Raw genomic sequence first — 21,371 nt, 5'->3', positions numbered from 1 at the left:
TTAGAAGCGTCCACCTCAACTGTAAACGGGATTTCAGGATTAGGGTGGTGGAGGATGGGGGCAGATGTGAAACGTGACTTGAGTCTCTGCGAAAGCCTCCTGTGCTGTAGTTGACCAGGTGAGGTGTGGTGCATTTCTCTTAGTCATAGAGGTTAAGGGAGAGGCTACCGAGCTGAAATTCCTGATGAAGCGTCGGTAGAAGTTCGCAAATCCCAAGAAGCGTTGTAACTCCTTTAAGGTTACTGGCAGTGGCCAGTCTAGAACGGCCGTGACCTTCTTCTCGTCCATGGCGACTCCCTCCTGGTTGATGATGTAGCCCAAGAAAGACGTGGAAGTCTGGTGAAATTCGCACTTCTCTGCTTTGGCGTATAATTGGTGATCAATGAGTCGTTGTAATACTGTTCTCACGTGTTGCACGTGTTCCTCATAGGTGTTGGAATAGACGAGAATGTCATCGATGTAAACAATTACCCAACGATTAAGCATGTCCCGAAAGACGTCATTGATAAACGACTGAAATACAGACGGACTATTGGACAGCCCGAAAGGCATCACCAAATACTCATAGTGCCCAGTGCTGGTAGAGAAGGCTGTCTTCCATTCATCACCGTCCCGGATGCGAATGAGATTGTAGGCGCTGCGGAGGTCCAGTTTGGAGAAGTACTTGGCTTTGCGGAGTTGTTCTAGGGCAGCTGGTACCAGCGGTAAAGGATATCGAAACTTGACGGTGATGTCGTTGAGACCCCGGTAGTCGATACAAGGGCGTAGGCCACCGTCTTTTTTTTTTAACAAAGAAGAAGCCAGAGGCTGCAGGTGATGTCGACGTTCTAATGAACCCCTTCGAAAGTTCCTCCTCGATGTAGTTGTTCATGGCTTCTGATTCGGGTTGTGATAGGGGGAAGATTCGGCCCTTAGGTGGTGTTGTGCCTGGTAATAGTTCGATGGAACAGTCGCTTGATCGGTGGGGGGGGAGTTCCATCGCCTTGGTCTTGCTAAAAGCTTCGATGAGGTCAGAGTATTCAATGGGAAGAGTGGGGAAAAGGACCGGCTCGTCCTTTAGCGTGACGGTCTGAATGGAGAGTGAAGGGCTGCCAGTTAAGCAGTTGGAGTGACATGACGGGTCCCATTTGATGATACGACCCTCTCCTCCATGAGATGAGGGGATTATGTTGACGTAGCCAGGGGAGTCCAAGAATAACCGGGTTATGAGGTGATGAGATGACGTAGAAACGAATTACCTCAGTGTGAAGGGTACCGGTCTGTAGTTGAAGGTCCACGGTGGTGTGCAGGACCCTCCCATCGCCGAGAGGCCGTCCATCTAGCGCCTCCACTGCCAATTGAGAGTTACAGGAGATTAATGGGAGTTGTTGTTGTTGGGCAAACTCGTGAGACATAAAGTTCCCGGCTGCTCCTGAGTCTAATAGAGCTGATGTGGATATATGATTGCCCTCTAGAGATAATACTATAGGTACTTTGATGCAAGAACTGGAATGATGTGCTTGAACACAAGGACTCACCGAAGAGGGATTACGAGGAGGTGGTCTTGTGGGGGCAAAACGCCCTCAGATGGCCCGGTTGACCACAATAGAGGCAGAGATGTTGACGTATGCGGCGTTCTCGTTCTTCCGGAGTCAGGTGAGTATATCCGAGCTGCATGGGTTCAGTTTGAGACAGAGTGACCGGGTATTGTGTGCTGGTGGGTACCGTTCTGAGTGGACGACGTGAACGAATCAGATTGTCAATCTGAATGGTTAGTTCGATGAATTGATTCAGCGATTTCCCTTCATCTCGGCAGGCCAGTTCGGATTGCAACTCCAAGCTGAGTCCCTTGCGAAAGAGCAGTTTAAGTGTGCTCTCCACCCAGTCGGTTTGAGCTGCTAGAGTGCGAAATGTCAAAGCATATTCTGCTGCGGTATTCCTGCCCTGGCTCAACGCAAGTAGTCGGTCATCAGCTCTCATACCTCCCTCCGGGTGTTCAAATATTTCCCGGAAGCGTTGAAGAAAGGTACCAAACGATGGAAAAGCAGTGCCATCCTCTCTCCAAACCGCCGTCACCCACTCTAACGCCTTGTCAGCGAGGAGTGAGCATACCAAGGAAATCTTGCTGGCATCGGTGACATACATAGCTGGTTGTTGATCAATGAATAATGAACATTGCAGTAGAAATCCCTTACTTTTAGTTGGGTTGCCGTCGAACTTATCAGGGAGAGCCAGACGTGGGTTAACTGTGAGTGACGGTGGTGGAGAAGCGCCCACATTCGCGTTCGGTGGAGGAGGGGCTGGGTTCGTTAGCGACACCGGCAACCTCTGTAGCGTCCTGACGAGTTCCTCTGTTACTGTAGTTAAATGGGTTAGCTGCTGTTGATGAATGGCGAGTTGGTGAGCTTGAGTGGAGATCTCCGTGGACATCTGAACCAGAGCTGCTGGATCGTGTGTTGGCAAAGTCTTCTGTAATGACGCTCCAGGAGAGTGAGGATCCATTTGCAGTTTTATTACAATCTGGGTCGTACAAACAGGGTCAATCGCCAGCAGACACAACAGTAGGGATAAGGCAACTCGTAATCCAGGTACAGGCATAAGGTCAGGGCAGGCAGCAAGCTTACAACAATCAGTCCAGTAAAGAATATAGTCCAGGGCAGGCAGCAAAGAATCAAGGAGGGAAAAACAGTCCAGAGTAAATCCACGGGCAGACAGACACAGGCGAAAACGCTCAGAAATGATCACCAGGGTAAACAAGACTTCGCAAAGAGAGAGAGTTTGAGAGCACCTAAATAGTCTACTGATGGGAGTCAGGTGCAACGGTAATCAGAGCCAGGTATGTGGGAAATGTAGTTCAGGGGTTTAATACTCAGGAGAGGGTTCCCTCTGGTGGTGAGCAGGAGGAACAGCGGGAGTCTCGTTTGTGACACTTTGTAAGTAGGAAAATCTGCAAAATCGGCAGTGTATCAAATACTTGTTCTCCCCACTGTATATACAGTGAGGGAAAAAAGTATTTGATCCCTTGCTGATTTTGTACGTTTGCCCACTGACAAAGAAATGATCAGTCTATAATTTTAATGGTAGGTTTATTTGAACAGTGAGAGACAGAATAACAACAAAAAAATCCAGAAAAAAACGCATGTCAAAAATGTTATAAATTGATTGGAATTTTGATGAGGGAAATAAGTATTTGACCCCCTCTCAATCAGAAAGATTTCTGGATCCCAGGTGTCTTTTATACAGGTAACGAGCTGAGATTAGGAGCACACTCTTAAAGGAGTGTGGCAGCTTGGTCAGAAGGTGACAACAGTTGGTGCAATTATTAGCAAATGGAAGAAACACAAAATAACTGTCAATCTCCCTTGGCCTGGGGCTCCATGCAGCTGGGACCATAGTCACCAAGAAAACAATTGGTAACACACTACGCCGTGAAGGACTGAAATCCGGCAGCGCCCGCAAGGTCCCCCTGGTCAAAAAAGCACATATTCATGCCCGTCTGAAGTTAGTGAACATCTGAATGATTCAGAGGAGAACTGAGTGAAAGTGTTGTGGTCAGATGAGACCAAAATGGAGCTCTTTGGCATCAACTCAACTCGCCGTGTTTGGAGGAGGAGGAATGCTGCCTATGACCCCAAGAACACCATCCCCAACGTCAAACATGGAGGTGGAAACATTATGCTTTGGGGGTGTTTTTCTGCTAAGGGGACAGGACAACTTCACTGCATCAAAGGGACGATGGACGGGGCCATGTACCGTCAAATCTTGGGTGAGAACCTCCTTCCCTCAGCCAGGGCATTGAAAATGGGTCGTGGGATGGCTATTCCAGCATGACAATGACCCAAAACACACGGCCAAGGCAACAAAGGTGTGGCTCAAGAAGAAGCACATTAAGGTCCTGGAGTGGCCTAGCCAGTCTCCAGACCTTAATCCCATAGAAAATCTGTGGAGGGAGCTGAAGGTTCGAGTTGCCAAACGTCAGGCTCGAAACCTTAATGACTTGGAGAAGATCTGCAAAGAGGAGTGGGACAAAATCCCTCCTGAGATTTGTGCAAACCTGGTGGCCAACTACAAGAAACGTCTGACCTCTGTGATTGCCAAAAGGGTTTTGCCACCAAGTACTAAGTAATGTTTTGCAGAGGGGTCAAATACTTATTTCCCTCATTAAAATGCAAATCAATTTATAACATTTTTGACATGCACTTTTCTTGATTTTTTTGTTGTTATTCTGTCTCTCACTGTTCAAATAAACCTACCATTAAAATTACAGACTGATCATGTCTTTGTCAGTTGGCAAACGTACAAAATCAGCAGGGGATCCCTATTAGGGTGTGGTGCCTGGCTGTAGAATTCCATTAATTCCTATGGAGGACTTCTTTTCTGAGTAGTGCCAATATGTCCTCTCATTGGTCAATACATAACATCAGCAATCCAGAGGTGGCAAGTAACCTAGCGGTTAGAGAGTTGGACCAGTAACCGAAAGGTTAAAACTCTGTCAATTTGCCCTTGAGCAAGGCACTTAACCCTAATTTGCTCCAGTGGCGCTGTACTTCTATGACCGACCCTGTAAAACAACACGTTTCACTGCCCCTATCCAGTGTATTTGACAATAAAACATCTTATTCTTATAAATTGTCGTGGAAATTCTACACAGGGACACTCGAAGTCAAACTCAAAGTAATCATTGTTTATTAACAGCAAGCTGGAGAGGTCACAGTCAAACTTAGATGCATAAAGTACCGGTCTGAAGTGAGCTCTCTCGGGGCAGTCCCGTTAGATCTCTTATACTGCTTACAGTCACGTTACATAGGCATAGTTCATAGGGTTGGTTCCGGCATGTGTCTGGAACCATCTCCTATCTTAACTTATAGAACATATTCTGGGCGTTCTGCCAAATGGTCCTAAGGAGGAGGTCATGCTGATCCTCCTCATATCTTTACCAAGCACAGGCAGGAACCAATTATTATTTATGACACAAAAGAAAATATGAAAATGTTCAAGGCTGTCTCTTCACATGATACAATTTTCCATCACTATACATCATGTTGCTGGAGATCAGAAGTGTCAGGGTCAGAGTAGTACAGAAGGAGTCGTATTCTGAGGCAGTGAAGAGAGTAGTAGAGGAAGATGGGTCCAGGGCAAGGGATCCTAAGAGGCTCCCTGTGAGTAGGCAGAGGCCAATAGAGAGTGATAGGAATACCATATGCTTTAGTAAGGTTGGCTTCTTAGCATTCAAAGCCATGGTTATCAACTGTACCACATAAATGGAATGTAAATCACATAAAATAGATGTGGTGGCAGCTGCAGAGAAGTACTTGGGTATACGGGATGGTTGAACGATGGTTTCCCGTCCTCCCAAGCTGCCGGCATGGTGTAGGATCAGATAGGGCCAAGTAGTGTAATACTGGTGAGTTGTTAGTTTATAGGGCAATATTTCTTCCCTTTTCCCCGTCCTTTTCCCTTCCATTTTCATATAGCTGTATAGGGCCTCGCACTCCAGTACAGGAGGTGGCGGTGTATGCACTTCTTAGTTTGATGCGATCCGCCTATACAATTTAAAGAAGAAGAACGGTGGGGCCTATTCAAGAAGGTGTGCTTATGGCGGTGACGGAGATTGCGGTAAATAGCTTGCTAAATAAGTTAAATATGAACTCAGTTATTGATTTCTTCATTCTGTTTGTTTAACGGTTGTGCGTATACATCTCTTGTGGGAGCTATTGGTTTATTCCCATTAACCATGTTTAATTCACAAAACCTGAATTTAGGCATGCGGCCTTTTATCAGCTAGCTAGCTAACGTTAGCTTGCTCTCTACTGCGACAATTTGCTCCTGGCTAATACTACTTAGCTACAAAAATGAAGCAATCGCTAAATGTATCGTATTTGTAACCAACTAATCATAGATAGAGCTGCTAGTGTGACATACTGTCGTTGGAATGCATGATTGAAAATGGTGAAACGCTAGCTAGCTAGCTAGCCTAACTATGATATGATGCGACGACCAGCTTAGCTAGCTAGCTACGTTAGCTAGTTAACTGACGTTAGCTCGCCTAACGTTAGCCTAACCAACGTTACATTGAGCTCCACTGAAGTGTATCAAGTTAGTCAACTAACTTAACTAACGTTAGCTATCTTTTGTACGTGCTTCTATGCTAACACTGCGTTATATAGTAACTAACTAGCTACATAGTTATCTAGCTAAGTTAGTTGGAAATTAGCTAGGTAAACACTTGGTACAAATGGAGGATACCAAGTTTACCGCCTTGCAGCTGCTACCATATTAGTCTGAAGGCATTTTCTCTCTCTCAGACTTTTTGAATTGTTAAGGCTTCCCCATCACTCTTCCCCTTGGGGTTATCCTGCCTCTGGTGGTCCCAGCGTTTAGCAGGTTGTAGGTAAGGAGCTCATCTCTACGCACCCTTGTGCGTTCCAATCACTGGTGACTGGTCTGATTTTGTGCTTTTAGGCCTATAGCTACCCAAATCAAGATTAACTGATTCCCCTCCTCCAGTACGATATATGCACTGTGATGATTCCCAATCTCTGTACCTCAAATCTCTTAAAGATAGTGATAGTAGAAGAGAGATGTAGCCTACCAAATGTGCAGTGCATGGCACTGCAAATGTTAATTTCTCCAATTAATAAATGTTCCTGTCTCTGAGGATGCTCATATATGTATTAATGTATTTTTTTTTTGCTGTGGTTCTTCAGGGAGGGACAGCTCTGATGATGGAGAATGGACAGGGCACAGGTGGGAAGCTTGGCCTTCCGCCTCTCACCCCAGAGCAGCAGGAGGCTCTACAAAGGGTGAGCCTACTACATAAACATTACTAAATACATGTGTATACATAATGACTCAAGATCTGTCAATTTACCTGTGGTTCCATTATTCTCTCTAACGCTGACTGACTTTTCTTCAGGCAAAGAAGTATGCCATGGAGCAGAGCATTAAGAGTGTCTTGGTGAAGCAGACCATTGCCCATCAGCAACAGCAGCTCACGAACTTGCAGGTGAGACGTGCTGAATTCTCTACTCCTGCAACTAAACTCTCCATCCCCTTGATCATATGTTCTTATCTCTTAACACCAACCACATGCACTCAATTAGAGCCTTGTTTCTAAGAGTAACTTGGACTATTAGTTAGATGGTCACATATCAAATTAATAGGATCAGCCTTAGTAACTTTGTAGTTATGAACATTACTTTATTGTTCAGTTGCACAAAAACATAGTAACCTCCTCCACAACTGCAGCACAGCATATACAAGTGTATTTCTCGATGATGGGATAGGGATGTTTGTCCTCTTGCTTCTGCCTCTTCTTTTTCAGTTGGAGAAGATCAACATGAAGACTTAGTTAAACATGTTGAATGTTTGGACTTGTTCTCACATAGGGCTTTTGAATGTCTTGAATGTGGGGTAATATTGTGAAATGCTTTGGGGCAGATTGGAGTGGGTGGGACTGCAGAGGGAAAGTCAAATCAGTCCTGAAAGCTTTTTAGGAGATGTGTGTCAAAGCTGATGTATAGCAAAGCAATAACATTTGAAAAAGCAAAGCTTAAATATATATCTAACCTACTTTTCAGCACCTTTTTCATCTTTACTGTCTTTCAGATGGCAGCAGTGACAATGGGCTTTGGAGATCCTCTCTCACCTTTACAATCGGTCAATAGATTATTAAACTTTTTTTTCTCTGTTCGCATTCCTCTTAAAAAGGACGGTTACCCTTCTTTGATTGGCCATCTGCCCTCAGTCCTAGCCATAGCAGCTGACCAAAGAAAGCATATTTCAAAAGAAGACATGGTTTTTAATATTATAATTATGAGGGACCAGTTCTTACACACACACTGTTTCTGCTTAATTCAGTCTGGTTAATGAAACCGTGTGTTTGTATGCCCACTGCACCATTTCAGAAGAAATGCCCTGAAGTACTTCCACTAGTGGCGACAGCTGTTAGTTGATGTAGTTTTTTTTTATACTGATAGTGATTTATAATGGGACTTTGGGTTATGTATGATGAATTCGTACATTTGAGCACAATACAAACTTCATCAGTGCATTTTAGCAGTACATCATGATGGCTTTTTACGCTAGCCTGAAATGGCTATCCAAGAGGGGTCGAGAATATTAACATGGGGAAGACCATGTCTTCTTTATAAATATGCTGTTACTTTGCATTGATTGAAGCTGAAAAAGCCAGCTTTGGTGTGGGGCTAAAGAGGGTTAGCAGTCTCTTTCAATAACCAAAAACAAGAGAACTGCTCAAACAGGAATCACTTTTTGGCAATCTCAAATTTTATGTTGTAATAGGGGGAAACACTTTTCTCTTCTCTAATAGATTAGGCTGTTAGTTTTGCCTGTGGGTGATAGTAAAAGCAGCTATGCTCAAGTAAAAATACTTGAGTAAAGGACCCAGTAAACTCTGCTTTCAGTGGTTAACCATCCCTCCCTCCCCTTAGAGACGTAAGTGTAAAATGTTTTCCTTAGGCTTTTTATGGATGCTTTTCAACTGATATAGGTGTTTATTTCATTTGTTTGCCATGTTGAAATATGTCACAATATACAGTATATGCAGCCCTGGACTACAGGTCAGTTTCAGGAGCCAAATATTAGCGAAAGACATTCATGTTATCACCTTCACTGCTTTCACCCATATTAATGCAGTAATGAGAAAAACATTTTTACGTTGCTTGCATTTACCAAATTGTTAATCTTTGTATAGTTTAGTAATAGTCGCAAAATCGTTGTTCAGGACTCATGTTGCATATGCCCAGATTGCATCCATCCCTGACATTGGCCTGTATGTCTATTGTTGGGAAAAGCAAACACCATACAGAAATTAAAAAATATGTATGTACATAATGAGATTTCAATGAAAGAAAATCACAATTTACCCATACACAGATTGATTTGGTGTGTTCTTGCTTTCTTAGACACCCTAAACATCATGGTGTGTTTTTCTCCGTGGTTACCAGGTGGCGGCTCAGCGGCAGCGTGCTCTAGCCATCATGTGCCGGGTGTATGTGGGCTCCATATACTATGAGCTTGGGGAGGACACCATCAGACAGGCCTTTGCCCCTTTTGGCCCCATCAAGAGCATTGACATGTCATGGGACTCCGTTACAATGAAGCACAAGGTCAGTGTATAGAGCACCCTTAAACTACATCACACAGCATTGCAATATGATTAGAATTTAGATCTGTAATAAATAATGTGAGGGGAAACTTTTAAAGCACAACTGAGTGGCGCAGTGGTCTAAGGCACTGCATCGCAGTGCTAACTGTGCCACTAGAGATCCTGGTTCGAATCCAGGCTCTGTCGCAGCCGGCCGCGACCGGGAGACTCATGGGCGGCGCACAATTGGCCCAGCGTCGTCCAGGGTAGGGGAGGGAATGGCCGGCAGGGATGTAGCTCAGTTGATAGAGCATGGCGTTTGCAACGCCAGGGTTGTGGGTTTGATTCCCACGGGGGGCCAGTATAAAAAAAAAAAAAAAATGTATTCACTAACTGTAAGTCGCTCTGGATAAGAGCGTCTGCTAAATGACGTAAATGTAAAATGTAAATGTAATGTAAATGGAGAATGTGGCATGCACGTGTCTGTAATGCAGTGGACTGTTGTTCCATGGTTGTGTGTCTGTCTGTGCAGGGCTTTGCCTTTGTGGAGTATGAGATCCCGGAGGCGGCACAGCTGGCTTTGGAGCAGATGAACTCAGTCATGCTTGGGGGCAGGAACATCAAGGTGAGTGGCCTGGAGAGGCAGCCTGTCCGGCCCAGTGGAAGTGGACCTCTCAGAACCCCCTCTCTATACCCCTGGAAAGAGGGGTGCTCCTGCTATCATCTTTTTAACCTTTATTTTTTATTTTATTTTTTATCGAGAACGCATGGAACCAGTTTGAAATCCTCATTTCGCTCTTTCCGTGTAACTGCACTATTATTTCTGTGTGAATCACTAATTGGTAGTCTCTAAATTCTGTATGGAAGTGTATCTAAAGCCACTCATTTCTTTGTCTTTCTTTGCTTGTATGTATGTCAATTCATTTACAGGTATGCGTGTGTGTTTGGGTGCGTGTGTGCGCACATGCGCACGGGTGTGTTTTTTTGTGAATGTCTGTGCTGTGTTCTGCTTCCATGATGTCATCACCACATTGTTTTAGTGACCAGTTCCTCTAGGATGCCCGGGCAGCGTGTGATGATGCGTTGCTCTGTGTCCGAGATGTGCTGATGATGGGCTGCGCCTGGTTGGTGTCGCTTGGCCGCCCCACCTGCAGCACAGATCATATACTACATAGCCGCTCATAGAGAAGCTCCAAACACTAGCCTATAGATGGACAGTTGTGAGAGGAGATACCTCCGACATTTCGGTCCTAGAAAGTGTAGTGCCAGCCACACGTGTGGTTTTATCTTGTTCATTTTATAAGCATTTCCACTATCTGATCCTCAGCTGCAGCTCTGGCTGAGGCAATCTGAACATTCCTTTTAGTGTTGTTCAAACGTGCCTAAGTGAGTGAAGCAGCTATTACAGTAGAAATATATTCTAGACGGGCTATTTTCTTGATCTCTTTTTTTTTAAAATTTTATTACGTGTGATCTTCGCTATAGTTAATTTCCAGGTGACGATTTTAAAGTGAACATCTAAGTTGTTGGTATGTTGTCAGTTTCCATAATCTAGAAAGAAAAGGGGGAGTGTGAGAGAAAAAAAAGTGTCAATAGAAGGCATTGTCTCTAGGTTATAGTGCAGGTTGTCAAGTTTTATATCACTCGTATTACCTAAGCCTTTGCAGAAAGCCCTGGTGGAAAGATGCTGTTTAGCAAGGCTATTGGAAACTTGGCGAATAATACATTGGGCTGCAATTACATTTTAGTCATTTAGCGGACGCTCTTATTCAGATTGACTTACAGTGAGTGCATACATTTTTTTGTTACTTTTTCGTACTGGTCCCCGTGGGATTCGAACCCACAACCCTGGCGTTGCAAGCGCCATGCTCTTCCAACTGAGCCACACGGGACCAATTGCAAAGAGAAATGGTATCCTACGATCTCTAATTGCATTGCTCCAGTTGAAGGCGTTAGGTGGTTTTGTAGCTCGAGGTGTTGCGTTGCTCGGTCAGTGGCTGTGACACCCCACTCATTGGCCCTGTGCTGGTATCTGTGCTGTAGGTGGGGCGGCCAGGTAACATTGGTCAGGCGCAACCCATCATCGACCAGCTGGCAGAGGAGGCGCGCGCCTACAACCGGATCTTCGTGGCCTCCGTCCACCCTGACCTCTCAGACGAGGACATCAAGAGCGTCTTTGAGGCCTTCGGGAGGATCAAGTCCTGCACGTTAGCCAGGGACCCCACCACGGGAAGACACAAGAGCTTTGGCTTCATCGGTGAGCAGAGAGGCGTTTGGCGGCCCTCAGGATGTGCTGTTGCTGTGTGTTTGTTCTCCTAATTCCTCTTTCCCCCCCTCTCTCCCTGGCAGAGTATGACAAGCCCCAGTCGTCCCTGGACGCAGTGTCCTCCATGAACCTGTTTGACCTGGGGGGCCAGTATTTGCGGGTGGGCAAGGCCGTCACCCCGCCCATGCCCATGCTGACTCCCACCCAGCCTGGTGGCCTGCCGCCCGCTGCAGCCGTGGCTGCTGCAGCAGCCACCGCTAAGATAACGGCCCAGGCAAGTATGATTCCCTTCCAAAGGGATCTATTGGCCTTCCAGGTAAATATACCTCTGATATACAGTGAGCTCCAAAAGTATTGGGACAGCGACATTTTTTGTTGTTTTGGCTCTGTACTCCAGCACTTTGGATTTGAAATGATACAATGACTGAGGTTAAAGTGCTGACTGTCAGCTTTAATATGAGGGTATTTTCCATCTGTATCGGGTGAACCATTTAGAAATTACATCACTTTTTATACATAGGGGACCAAAGTATTGGGACAAATTCACTTATGTTTATTAAAGTAAAAATATTTGTGCAGGCCTCGCAAGTGGCGCAGCGGTCTAAGGCACTGCATCGCAATGCTTGAGGCGTCACTATAGATCCGGGTTCGATCCCAGGCTGTGTCGCAACCGGGAGACCGATCAGGCGGCACACAATTGGCCCAGCGTCGTCTGGGTTAGGGGAGGGTTTGGCCGGCCGGGATGTCCTTGTCCCATCACGCTCTAGCGACTCCTGTGGCTGGCTGGGCGCATGCACGCTGACTTCGGTCGCCAGTTGTACAGTGTTTCCTCTGACATATTGGTGCGGCTGGCTTCCGGGCTAAGCGAGCAGTGTGTCAAGAAGCAGTGCGGCTTTGCATGGTCATGTTTCGGAGGATGCATGGCTCTCGACCTTCGCCTCTCCGGAGTCCGTACGGGAGTTGCAGCGATGGGACAAGACTGTAACTACCAATTGGATATCACGAAATTGGGGTAAAACGTACAAATTAAAAAATATATATAAATATATTTGTGCGTCTAATTTTCTTTCAGGATTATCCATAATCATGATAGCATCCACATTAATGTAGAAGTGTTTAGAAACATTCTATTCTTATTACAATAAGTGACTCCAAAATGACTACTTTATTTACCATTAATTTCTATTGGGCACAAAATAATCTGAAACGCAACCAAAACAAACAGCAAATGCATCCACGCTTGATGTAGTCATTGCATGCTATGAATATAGGACCAAATACTAAACTTTTTAATACAATACACAAGTGAATTTGTCCTGATTTTTATTTTTGTTCCCCTAAAAATGGGGGGACTATGAACAAAACGTTCTGTAATTTTGAAAAGGTTCATCCGATATGAATGAAAATACTCTAATATTAAAGCTGAAAGTCTGCACTTTACCCTCTGTTATTGGATCATTTTAAATTCAAAGTGCTGGAGTACAGAGCCAAAACAACAAAACATTTGTCACTGTCCCAATACTTTTGGAGCTCACTGTAGGTAGCTAGGTGTAACCATTATTTAAAATGTGCTAAGTAAAATTCATATACTAAAGATAGAAATGTAATGTATGTGCATATAAAGCTGAATATTCTATTTTCTGTGTGCAATAAGTAAGATATATTTTGATGTGCCCTGCCGTTGTAGAATTTGATATAATATTTGATGAATTGATAATGCAGAACCCATGCAGGGCAATATAAAGTATTCTATGTTCACTGCTCTGTGTTTGCTAACAAAATGTGCTGTGCCATATGTGCTTGTGATGTGAGCTCAACCCACGGTTGCAAAAGTTTATCCCCTGTGAAAAGAAGGCTGCCCCTCTTTCCTTGTCATTTTTAAGTACTATAATACTAAGAAGCAAAGCTCCTCCTGTAAACTATACTGAACAAAAATATAGATGCAACATGCAACAATTGCAAAGATTTTACTGGGTTACAGTTCACATAAAGTAATCAGTCATTTGAAATGCATTCATTAGGCCCTATTCTATGGATTTCACGACTGGGCAGGGGTGTAGCCATGGGTGGGCCAGGCCACTGGCGAGCCAGGCCCAGCCAATCAGAATGAGTTTTTCCCCACAAAAGGTTACACGTGGTCTGACGTTGGAGGCAGCTTATTGTAGAGAAATCAACATTCAGTTCTCTGGCAACAGCTCTGGTGGACATTCCTGCAGTCAGCATGCCAATTGAACGCTCCCTCAAAACTTGAAACATCTGTGGTGTTGTGACAAAACTGCACATTTTAAAGTGACCTTTTATTGTCCCCAGCACAAAGTGCCCCTGTGTAATGATCATGCTATTTAATCAGCTTCTTGAGATGCTACACCTGTCAGATGGCTAGATTATTATGGCAAAGTAGAAATCCTCACTAACATGGATGTAAACAAATTTGTTCACAAAATTTCAGAAATAAGCTTTTTGTGTGTATGGAACATTTTCTTGGATTATTTTTTTTGAGCTCATGAAACATGGGACCAACACTTGTGTTTATATTGTTGTTCAGTGTCATTGGTTGTGGAAGCTAATTACTCCCTGGAGTCTCACTGCTCAAGCAAGCACACACCCTCACTGCTATATCTGGCACTGGCAACAGTAGTCATAGTTCTGTTTAGTAATAAATAGTCTTATGAGTTAAATTGATGTTTATATTGACAAGTTTTAGTAGTAGAATATATTATATATTATATTATTTTATGTATATTGGCCTGGCACTATAGTAATCTGACATGAGCCTTGAGGACAGGAGAGTAGGGTTGGGCTATTTTACCATAGTGTCGGATATTGAAGATGATTGACAGCCATCGTTGATGGTGATTACATTGTGATGTGACAGACGATGTATAGCCTATTTCAACTTGACTGACACCGCAGTAAAAAGCTGACCGGGCAGCCCACAGCACTGCCACGCCAAGTGGCCTATTCCTTAGGTTATGCAGGCTATAGCAATTTCAATAAATATGTTATAAACAATTTACAGAATGAAAGAGAACAATGTAGACAGAGCTAAGATTTTTACCAAAGCAGCACAAAATGTCCAGTCAGAATTATTAATTTTTTCCTATGTTGGATGATCTGGGCCATATAGTTGAAGCCTATTTAATTTTTTATAGTGGACACTAAAAGCCCAATTCTGTATTTTCTCTCCATTTGATATGAATGTCTTTCTCCCGCTGCACTATTCATGATCAAACAATGAATTTATCTGCGTTCTATGCTTTATCTAAAGGAGTTCTCAAACTTAAGTAATTTTGGAATAACCTGATGGGCCTAAGATGAGGTAGAACAAACAATAGCAAGATAGAAAAATCGAACGAGTAGTTTGAAGAAATCTTAAAGTTGTGAAAAGCTATAAAAATCATATCATGCACGCATCCCTCTTGCCGTTGCGAACCAAATGGCCAAAGTCCAAATCCTACTAATTAAAATAGCCTATCAAAAGCATTAAGACAAGTTAAAGTTATGAAGAGTATTTTCCAAATAGGATATTCTACTTGTGTTTAATGTCCTAAAGTTGCAGCCTTCAAATAAACTCAGCAAAAAAAGAAACTTCCCTGTTTCAGGACCCTGTCTTTCAAAGATAATTTGTAAAAATCCAGATTACTTCACAGATCTTCATTGTAAAGGGTTTAAACGCTGTTTCCCATGCTTGTTCAATGAACCATAAACAATTAATGAAAATAACGCAGGTGACAGTGAGGACGTTTCTTTTTTTGTTGAGTTTAGTAACATTTGTGAAAGTCAGTCTATAGGCTATTTTTTATGAATGACAACTATTACAGGCAACAAGAAGTGAAATTGAGCAAACAATATAAAGATGGAAAAATCAAATGAAGTCAAAAGAATTTACAGCTGAGCAAAGCTTATGAAAGAAACTGTGTAGAGTAGGCCTATTTCCATAGCCTTTTATTAGCAATGTAGGCTACAACCTACTTACAACTTATAGAGGAGCTTAGGCCTAATAAGAGAAAGATTAGGCAAAAATGATCCAGTTCTGGGGACAGCAAAGTTGCGTGCTCTGCAGCCGCGCCCATCACATGACGCACAGCCAGCGAGGCTCCTGACTGTCACTTGTGCGTCGGCACACACACACACACACCTCTTTCGTGCAACAGTTCCAATAGCGAGGAATAGGCTACTAAAAAAAGATTTGGCTCCAAAATATATTTTGTCATGATTCCTCTCATCCCTCCCATAGGCTACATTTCCTTTCGTAGGATAGCCGGAGGCAAAGTCATCATTATCCGTTGGATGATTGGTTGAGCCTTCTTGGTTGCGTGACATCACTCCGAGCCCGTACCAAAATACAAAACATGGCTGACAACTTATCTCGCCTCGGATCTAAAACCAGTAGTAACCACCAACTTCAATGATGGTTATCTTAAAAATAAAATGCATATCATTAGGCCCTAATCTATGGATTTCACGACTGGGAATACAGATATGCATCCATTGGGCACAGATGCCTTAAAAAATAGGTAGGGGGGTGGATCAGAAAACCAGTCAGTATCTGGTGTGACCACCACTTGCCTCATGCATCACGACACATCTCCTTCGCATATAATTATTCAGGCTGTTGATTGTGGCCTGTGGAATGTTGTCCCGCTCCTCTTCAATGGCTGTGCGAAATTGCTGGATATTGGCGGGAACTGGAACATGCTGTCGTACACGTCGATCCAGAGCATCCCAAACTTGCTCAATGGGTGACATGTCTGGAGAGTATGCAGGCCATGGAAGAACTTTGACATTTTCAGCTTCCAGGAATTGTGTACAGATTCTTGCGACATGGGGCTGTGCATTATCATGCTAAAACATGAAGTGATGGCGGTGGATGAATGGCACGACAATGGGCTTCAGGATCTCATCACAGTATCTCTGTGCATTCAAGTTGCCATCGATAAAATGCAATTGTGTTCGTTGTCCGTAGCTTATGCCTGCCAATACCATAACCCCACCGCCACCATGGCACTCTGTTCACAATGTTGACATCAGCAAACCGCTTGCCCACACAATGCCATACACGTGGTCTGCGGTTGTACTGTCAAGTACGTCCAACCGACGTTGGATGCGGCTTATGGTAGAGAAATGAACATTCAATTCGCTGGCATTGTGTTGTGACAAAACTGCACATTTTAGTGTCCTTGTATTGTCCCCAGCACAAGGTACACCTGTGTAATGATCATGCTGTTTAATCAGCTTCTTGATATGCCACACCTGTCAGGTGGATGGATTATCTTGGCAAAGGAGAAATGCCCACTAACATGGATATAAAGAAATGTATGCACAAAATTTGAGAGATAAAATATAGATAAACTTTTTGTGCGTAAGGAAAATTTCTGGGATCTTTTATTACAGCTCATGAAACATAGGACCAACACTTTATATGTTGCGTTTTCATATTTTTGTTCAGTATAGTTTATTCAGTGAACACTGCATTTAGAAGGATAGCTACCGACTGAAATGTAGCTAGCTAGCTCACTGGCCAGCCACTAACGTGACTAGCAAACTAATCGTGGATGACCTATTCTTTGATACATTTAGGTTAACTTGCTCATATCGAGCATTAGACAGCTTGTGGAAAGGTAGAAAAATAACAATTAGTGGACTCGTTTTATGAATGATCAGACAGTGAAACTGAAATCGATTGGGTTTCCCAAGTTGTTCAGTGCTTACTGCTCATGCTGGTGAGCAAGCTAAAGGCTTGTGACGTCACTCACCCAAGAAGGCTCAACCTTTGCCTCTGACTATCCTACGAAAGGAAGTTTCACCTCCCGTAGCATGCGAGCTTGCGCTAGTGGTCCTTTTTTGCTTGCGCTAGTGGTCCTTTTTAGCTGTCTTTTTTTTAAACCGTTTTTTCTTCAATGTTTTTTGGGGGTTGGCCAATAGGAAGCAATATCATCGTATATCACTATGTTTTTATGGGTACTTAATCACGATAGGACAAAGGTTGACATCCCCCAACCCTAATGCAGAGTAGAACACTATACATGCTGTATGAAGTCTGACTGTGCAACCTCACTGTGTTTTCCTGCTAATGCGTCCCGCCCCTCTCTCAAGGAGGCTGTGACCGGGGCGTCCATCTTGGGGGCGATGGCCGGGGCGAACCAGATGGGCCAAATGGGTCAGATGGGCCAAATGGGTCAGATGGGCCAAATGGGTCAGATGGGCATCCCTCAGGCAGTCATGGCTGCCCAGGCCCCCGGAATGATCACAGGTGTGTATCGAGACATGTGTGAGTACAAAGAGTATTGTCCACTGACCTATGCACTCACTTAGGTCTGTTGGAATCTTGTTAGAGGATCGTTTAAATGATTTCAAGTGTGTATCTTATCTACTCAATGCTACAGTGTTGAGAGGGATTATCTGGTCAGCCAGGTTTTGTAGTTTTCCATCTGATCCTGCTCATTAGAGATTGTGTTAAAAAAAAACTTGACTACAGTTGGTTCACATGAGACCAGTTAGAGAAACAAGAAAATTGCAACAGAGGATTTGACTCATATGAATGGCCATGTCAGGTCTCGGAGAAACCATATCAATGAAAATTTATATTTGTATGGCTGATGCATGTGAATGTCCCTGTAGGTGTGACACCAGTGCGTCCTAACCTGCCAGTGCTGCCCCAGGTGGGCCTGGTCAACCCTGTGCTGGCCTCACCGCCCGTGATCACCAACCCAGCCCAACTCAACCCCTCTCTACAAGAGCTTCAGAAGAAGAAGCAGGAGGAGAAGGAGATGCTGCAGGATGGGACAGGCCAGGAGATGTTGAGCGACCAAGAACACATGAGCATTTCAGGAAGCAGCGCCAGACACATGGTCATGCAGAAACTGCTGAGGAAATCAGAGGTAAGATCAGACATGACGATATACAGTGCTTTCGGGATGGATTCAGACCCCTTGACTTTTTCCACGTTATGTTACAACATTCTAAAATTGATTTAAATTGTTAAATAAAAAAAAACAGATACCTTATTTAAATAAGTAGTCAGACCTTTTGCTATGAGACTCAAAATTGAGCTCAGGTGCATCCTGTTTCCATTGATCTTCCTTGAGATGTTTCTACAACTTGATTGTAGCCCACCTGTGGTAAATTAATTTGATTGGACATTATTTGGAAAGGCACACACCTGTCTAGATAAAGGTCCCACAGTTGACAGTGCATGTCAGAACAAAAAACATGTCATGAGGTCAAAGGAACTGTCCATAGAGCTCCGAGACAGGATTGCGTTGAGGCACAGATCTGGGGAAGGGTACCCAAAACTTTCTGCAGCATTGAAAGTCCCCAAGAACACAGTGGCCACCATCATTCTTAAATTGGAACCACCAAGACTCTTCCTAGAGCTGGTCGCCCGGCCAAACTGAGCAATCGGGGGAGAAGGGCCTTGGTCAGGGAGGTGACCAAGAACCAGATGGTCACTCTGACAGAGCTCCAGAGTTCCTCTGTGGCGATGGGAGAACCTTCTAGAAGGACAACCATCTCTGCAGCACTCCAATAATCAGACCTTTATGGTAGTGTGGCCAGACTGAAGCCACTCCTCAGTAAAAGGCACATGACCGCCCGCTTGGAGTTCGCTAAAAGGCACCTAAAGACTCTGACCATGAGAAACAAGATTCTCTGGTCTGATGAAACCAAGATTAAACTCTTTGGCCTGAATGCCAAGCGTCACGTCTGAAGGAAACCTGGCACCATCCCTACGGTGAAGCATGGTGGTGGCAGCATCATTCTGTTGGGATGTTTTTCAGCGGCAGGGACTGGGAGACTAGTCAGGATAGACGGAACGATAAACAGAGCAAAGTACAGAGAGATCCTTGATGAAAACCTGCTCAGGACCTCAGACTGGGGCGAAGGTTCACCTTCCAACAGGACAACGACCCTAAGCACACAGCCAAGACAACGCAGGAGTGGCTTCGGGATAAGTCTCTGAATGTCCTTGAGTGGCCCAGCCAGAGCCCGGACTTGAACCCGATCGAACATCTCTGGAGAGACCTGAAAATAGCTGTGCAGCAACGCTACCCATCCAACCTGACAGAGCTTGAGAGGATCTGCAGAGAACAATGGGAGAAACTCCCCAAATACAGGTGTGCCAAGCTTATAGCGTCATACCCAAGAAGACTTGAGGGTGTAATCGCTGCCTGTTTTTGCTTGTTCATTATGGGGTATATTGTGTGTAGATTGAGGATTTAAAATTTTAAAGAAAATCCATTTTAGAATAAGGCTGTAACGTAACAAAATGTGGAAAAAGTTAAGGGGTCTGAATACTTTCAGAATATACTTTTATTTGCCTTATTTAATAGCAAAAAAAAATCACTGAGAAATTGATATTTTAATGTAATGTGATTTGGGTAGGAATACATATTGACATGTTGTCTTGCTCCTCTCCAGTCTACGGTGATGGTGTTACGGAACATGGTGGGGCCGGAGGACATCGATGATGACCTGGAGGGTGAGGTGACAGAGGAGTGCGGCAAGTTTGGTGCCGTCAACCGGGTCATTATCTACCAGGAGAAGCAGGGGGAGGAGGAGGATGCCGAGATCATCGTCAAGATCTTTGTGGAGTTCTCCATGGTCTCAGAGATGAACAAGGCCATCCAGGCGCTCAACGACCGCTGGTTTGGGGGTCGCAAGGTCATTGCGGAGGTCTACGACCAAGAGCGCTTCAACAGTAGCGACCTCTCCGCATAAACTGTCTGAAATGGTCGCCCAACACCCATCCCATACCCGTTGCTCAAACTCACTTCAGCCACTGTCACTGCTGCTAGAGATTTGGGCCTCTTTTTAAAATGTAATATTTTTTTTTATTGATGTTGATGTTAATATTAATATTATTAATGGCCTCTTTTGAGGGATTGGTTAAGAAAATAATATTTGCACCTCATGGATTTTGTTTTGTCACCTACTGTGAAGACTTTTGATTTATTTTGTATTATTTGCGGGTTTTTTTGTTATCAAATTGAGAAGTCATTAGGTTACCCCCATTTTAAGTTGTCAGGATTCTTTAAACACAGTTTTTAGAGCTATTGGTTCCCGTTTACCCACAAAAATAAATTCTTCAACTATGTGAATGTCTGTTGTGAATTTCTTATGGGTTTGGGAAGGAAAAATCTGATTTCAAATAATATTCCACATTTCTAGACATTTCAACAGAACTTAGTCATTTCAGTTGAAATTTCAATTATTAAATATACAGTAGCTATGACTGCAATTATTGACCTTTGGCTCTGAAGACCACTAATGAATATTAAATTTTTGTCAGCATCACTGGTTTGGGGAAAAAAAAATTCCTCAAGTTTTTATAAAGTGAGTTCAATCAATTTAGATACAGTATGTGCATAGACATGCATTGAACACATTTGAATGAGATCTGTTATTGTGTTTTATCAAGTTTCTGTTTATGGAATTCTCAAAGTTTTATAAAGCTTTTTTTATTTAAAACTTGTCTGTAGATTCTGAAGGCTCTTTTTTTCAAGGTTGAATAATTGACTGGTTGCAGCCTATTATAGGCTTAATCATACTGTATCTTTGCAAGTGTTGCACGAAAACGTGTTGGTAACTTTACTTCCAACTGTCCAGCATTAATGTAGCTGAGGAAAGTTCAACTTTGTTCTCTTATACCGAGGCGGAGTATTGATAACTGGTGGCGCGATTTGCTAGCAACATTGAGTCACCATCCGTCGATAATTGTAGAAATGTCGATTCTGAAAACTTTTACCTGTACCTATGTTTGTCCTGTACAACTGCGGTCCTTCCGCGGGGTGCTGAAATTCATACTTTCAATCAAAACTTTTATGGAAAACCGACTTTTTCCTAATTTGTGTTGCTCAACTCAGCACAAATGTGCTTGTGCCAGTTGAATCTCAGTTTATGTAACATGTCAAGGCCGCTATGTCTCCAGTTGAGCAACACAAATTAGGAAAACGTTGGTTGTATTCTATACTGAACACATATAAATGCAACAATTTCAACGATTTTACTGAGTTACAG

At 43.6% G+C, this 21,371-nt stretch overlaps 1 protein-coding gene across 5 annotated transcripts; it reads left to right on the top strand.

The window, feature by feature from the left end:
- The first annotated feature begins 5,511 nt into the window (after positions 1-5,511).
- Positions 5,512-20,448, top strand: LOC121569913 (poly(U)-binding-splicing factor PUF60). 5 transcript variants are annotated; one of them, XM_041881246.1, is made up of 12 exons: positions 5,512-5,595; positions 6,285-6,370; positions 6,687-6,782; positions 6,896-6,985; positions 7,588-7,638; positions 8,949-9,110; positions 9,621-9,713; positions 11,132-11,345; positions 11,438-11,670; positions 17,451-17,625; positions 17,976-18,235; positions 19,773-20,448. In XM_041881246.1, the coding sequence occupies exons 3-12, from the start codon at positions 6,702-6,704 to the stop codon at positions 20,070-20,072; spliced, it is 1,659 nt and encodes a 552-aa protein (XP_041737180.1). In that variant the 5' UTR covers positions 5,512-5,595; positions 6,285-6,370; positions 6,687-6,701; the 3' UTR covers positions 20,073-20,448. The 5 variants fall into 5 exon arrangements, with proteins under 5 accessions (XP_041737180.1, XP_041737182.1, XP_041737181.1 ...); XM_041881248.1 differs by lacking the exon at positions 6,285-6,370 and having other exon boundaries at positions 5,526-5,595; positions 11,438-11,628; positions 17,451-17,607; XM_041881247.1 differs by lacking the exon at positions 6,285-6,370 and having other exon boundaries at positions 5,526-5,595; positions 11,438-11,628.
- The last annotated feature ends 923 nt before the right edge of the window (positions 20,449-21,371 follow it).

The sequence above is a fragment of the Coregonus clupeaformis genome, chromosome 7, assembly GCF_020615455.1.
Source record: "Coregonus clupeaformis isolate EN_2021a chromosome 7, ASM2061545v1, whole genome shotgun sequence".
Lineage (NCBI taxonomy): Eukaryota > Metazoa > Chordata > Actinopteri > Salmoniformes > Salmonidae > Coregonus > Coregonus clupeaformis.
This window is presented reverse-complemented; position numbering and strand designations above follow the sequence as displayed.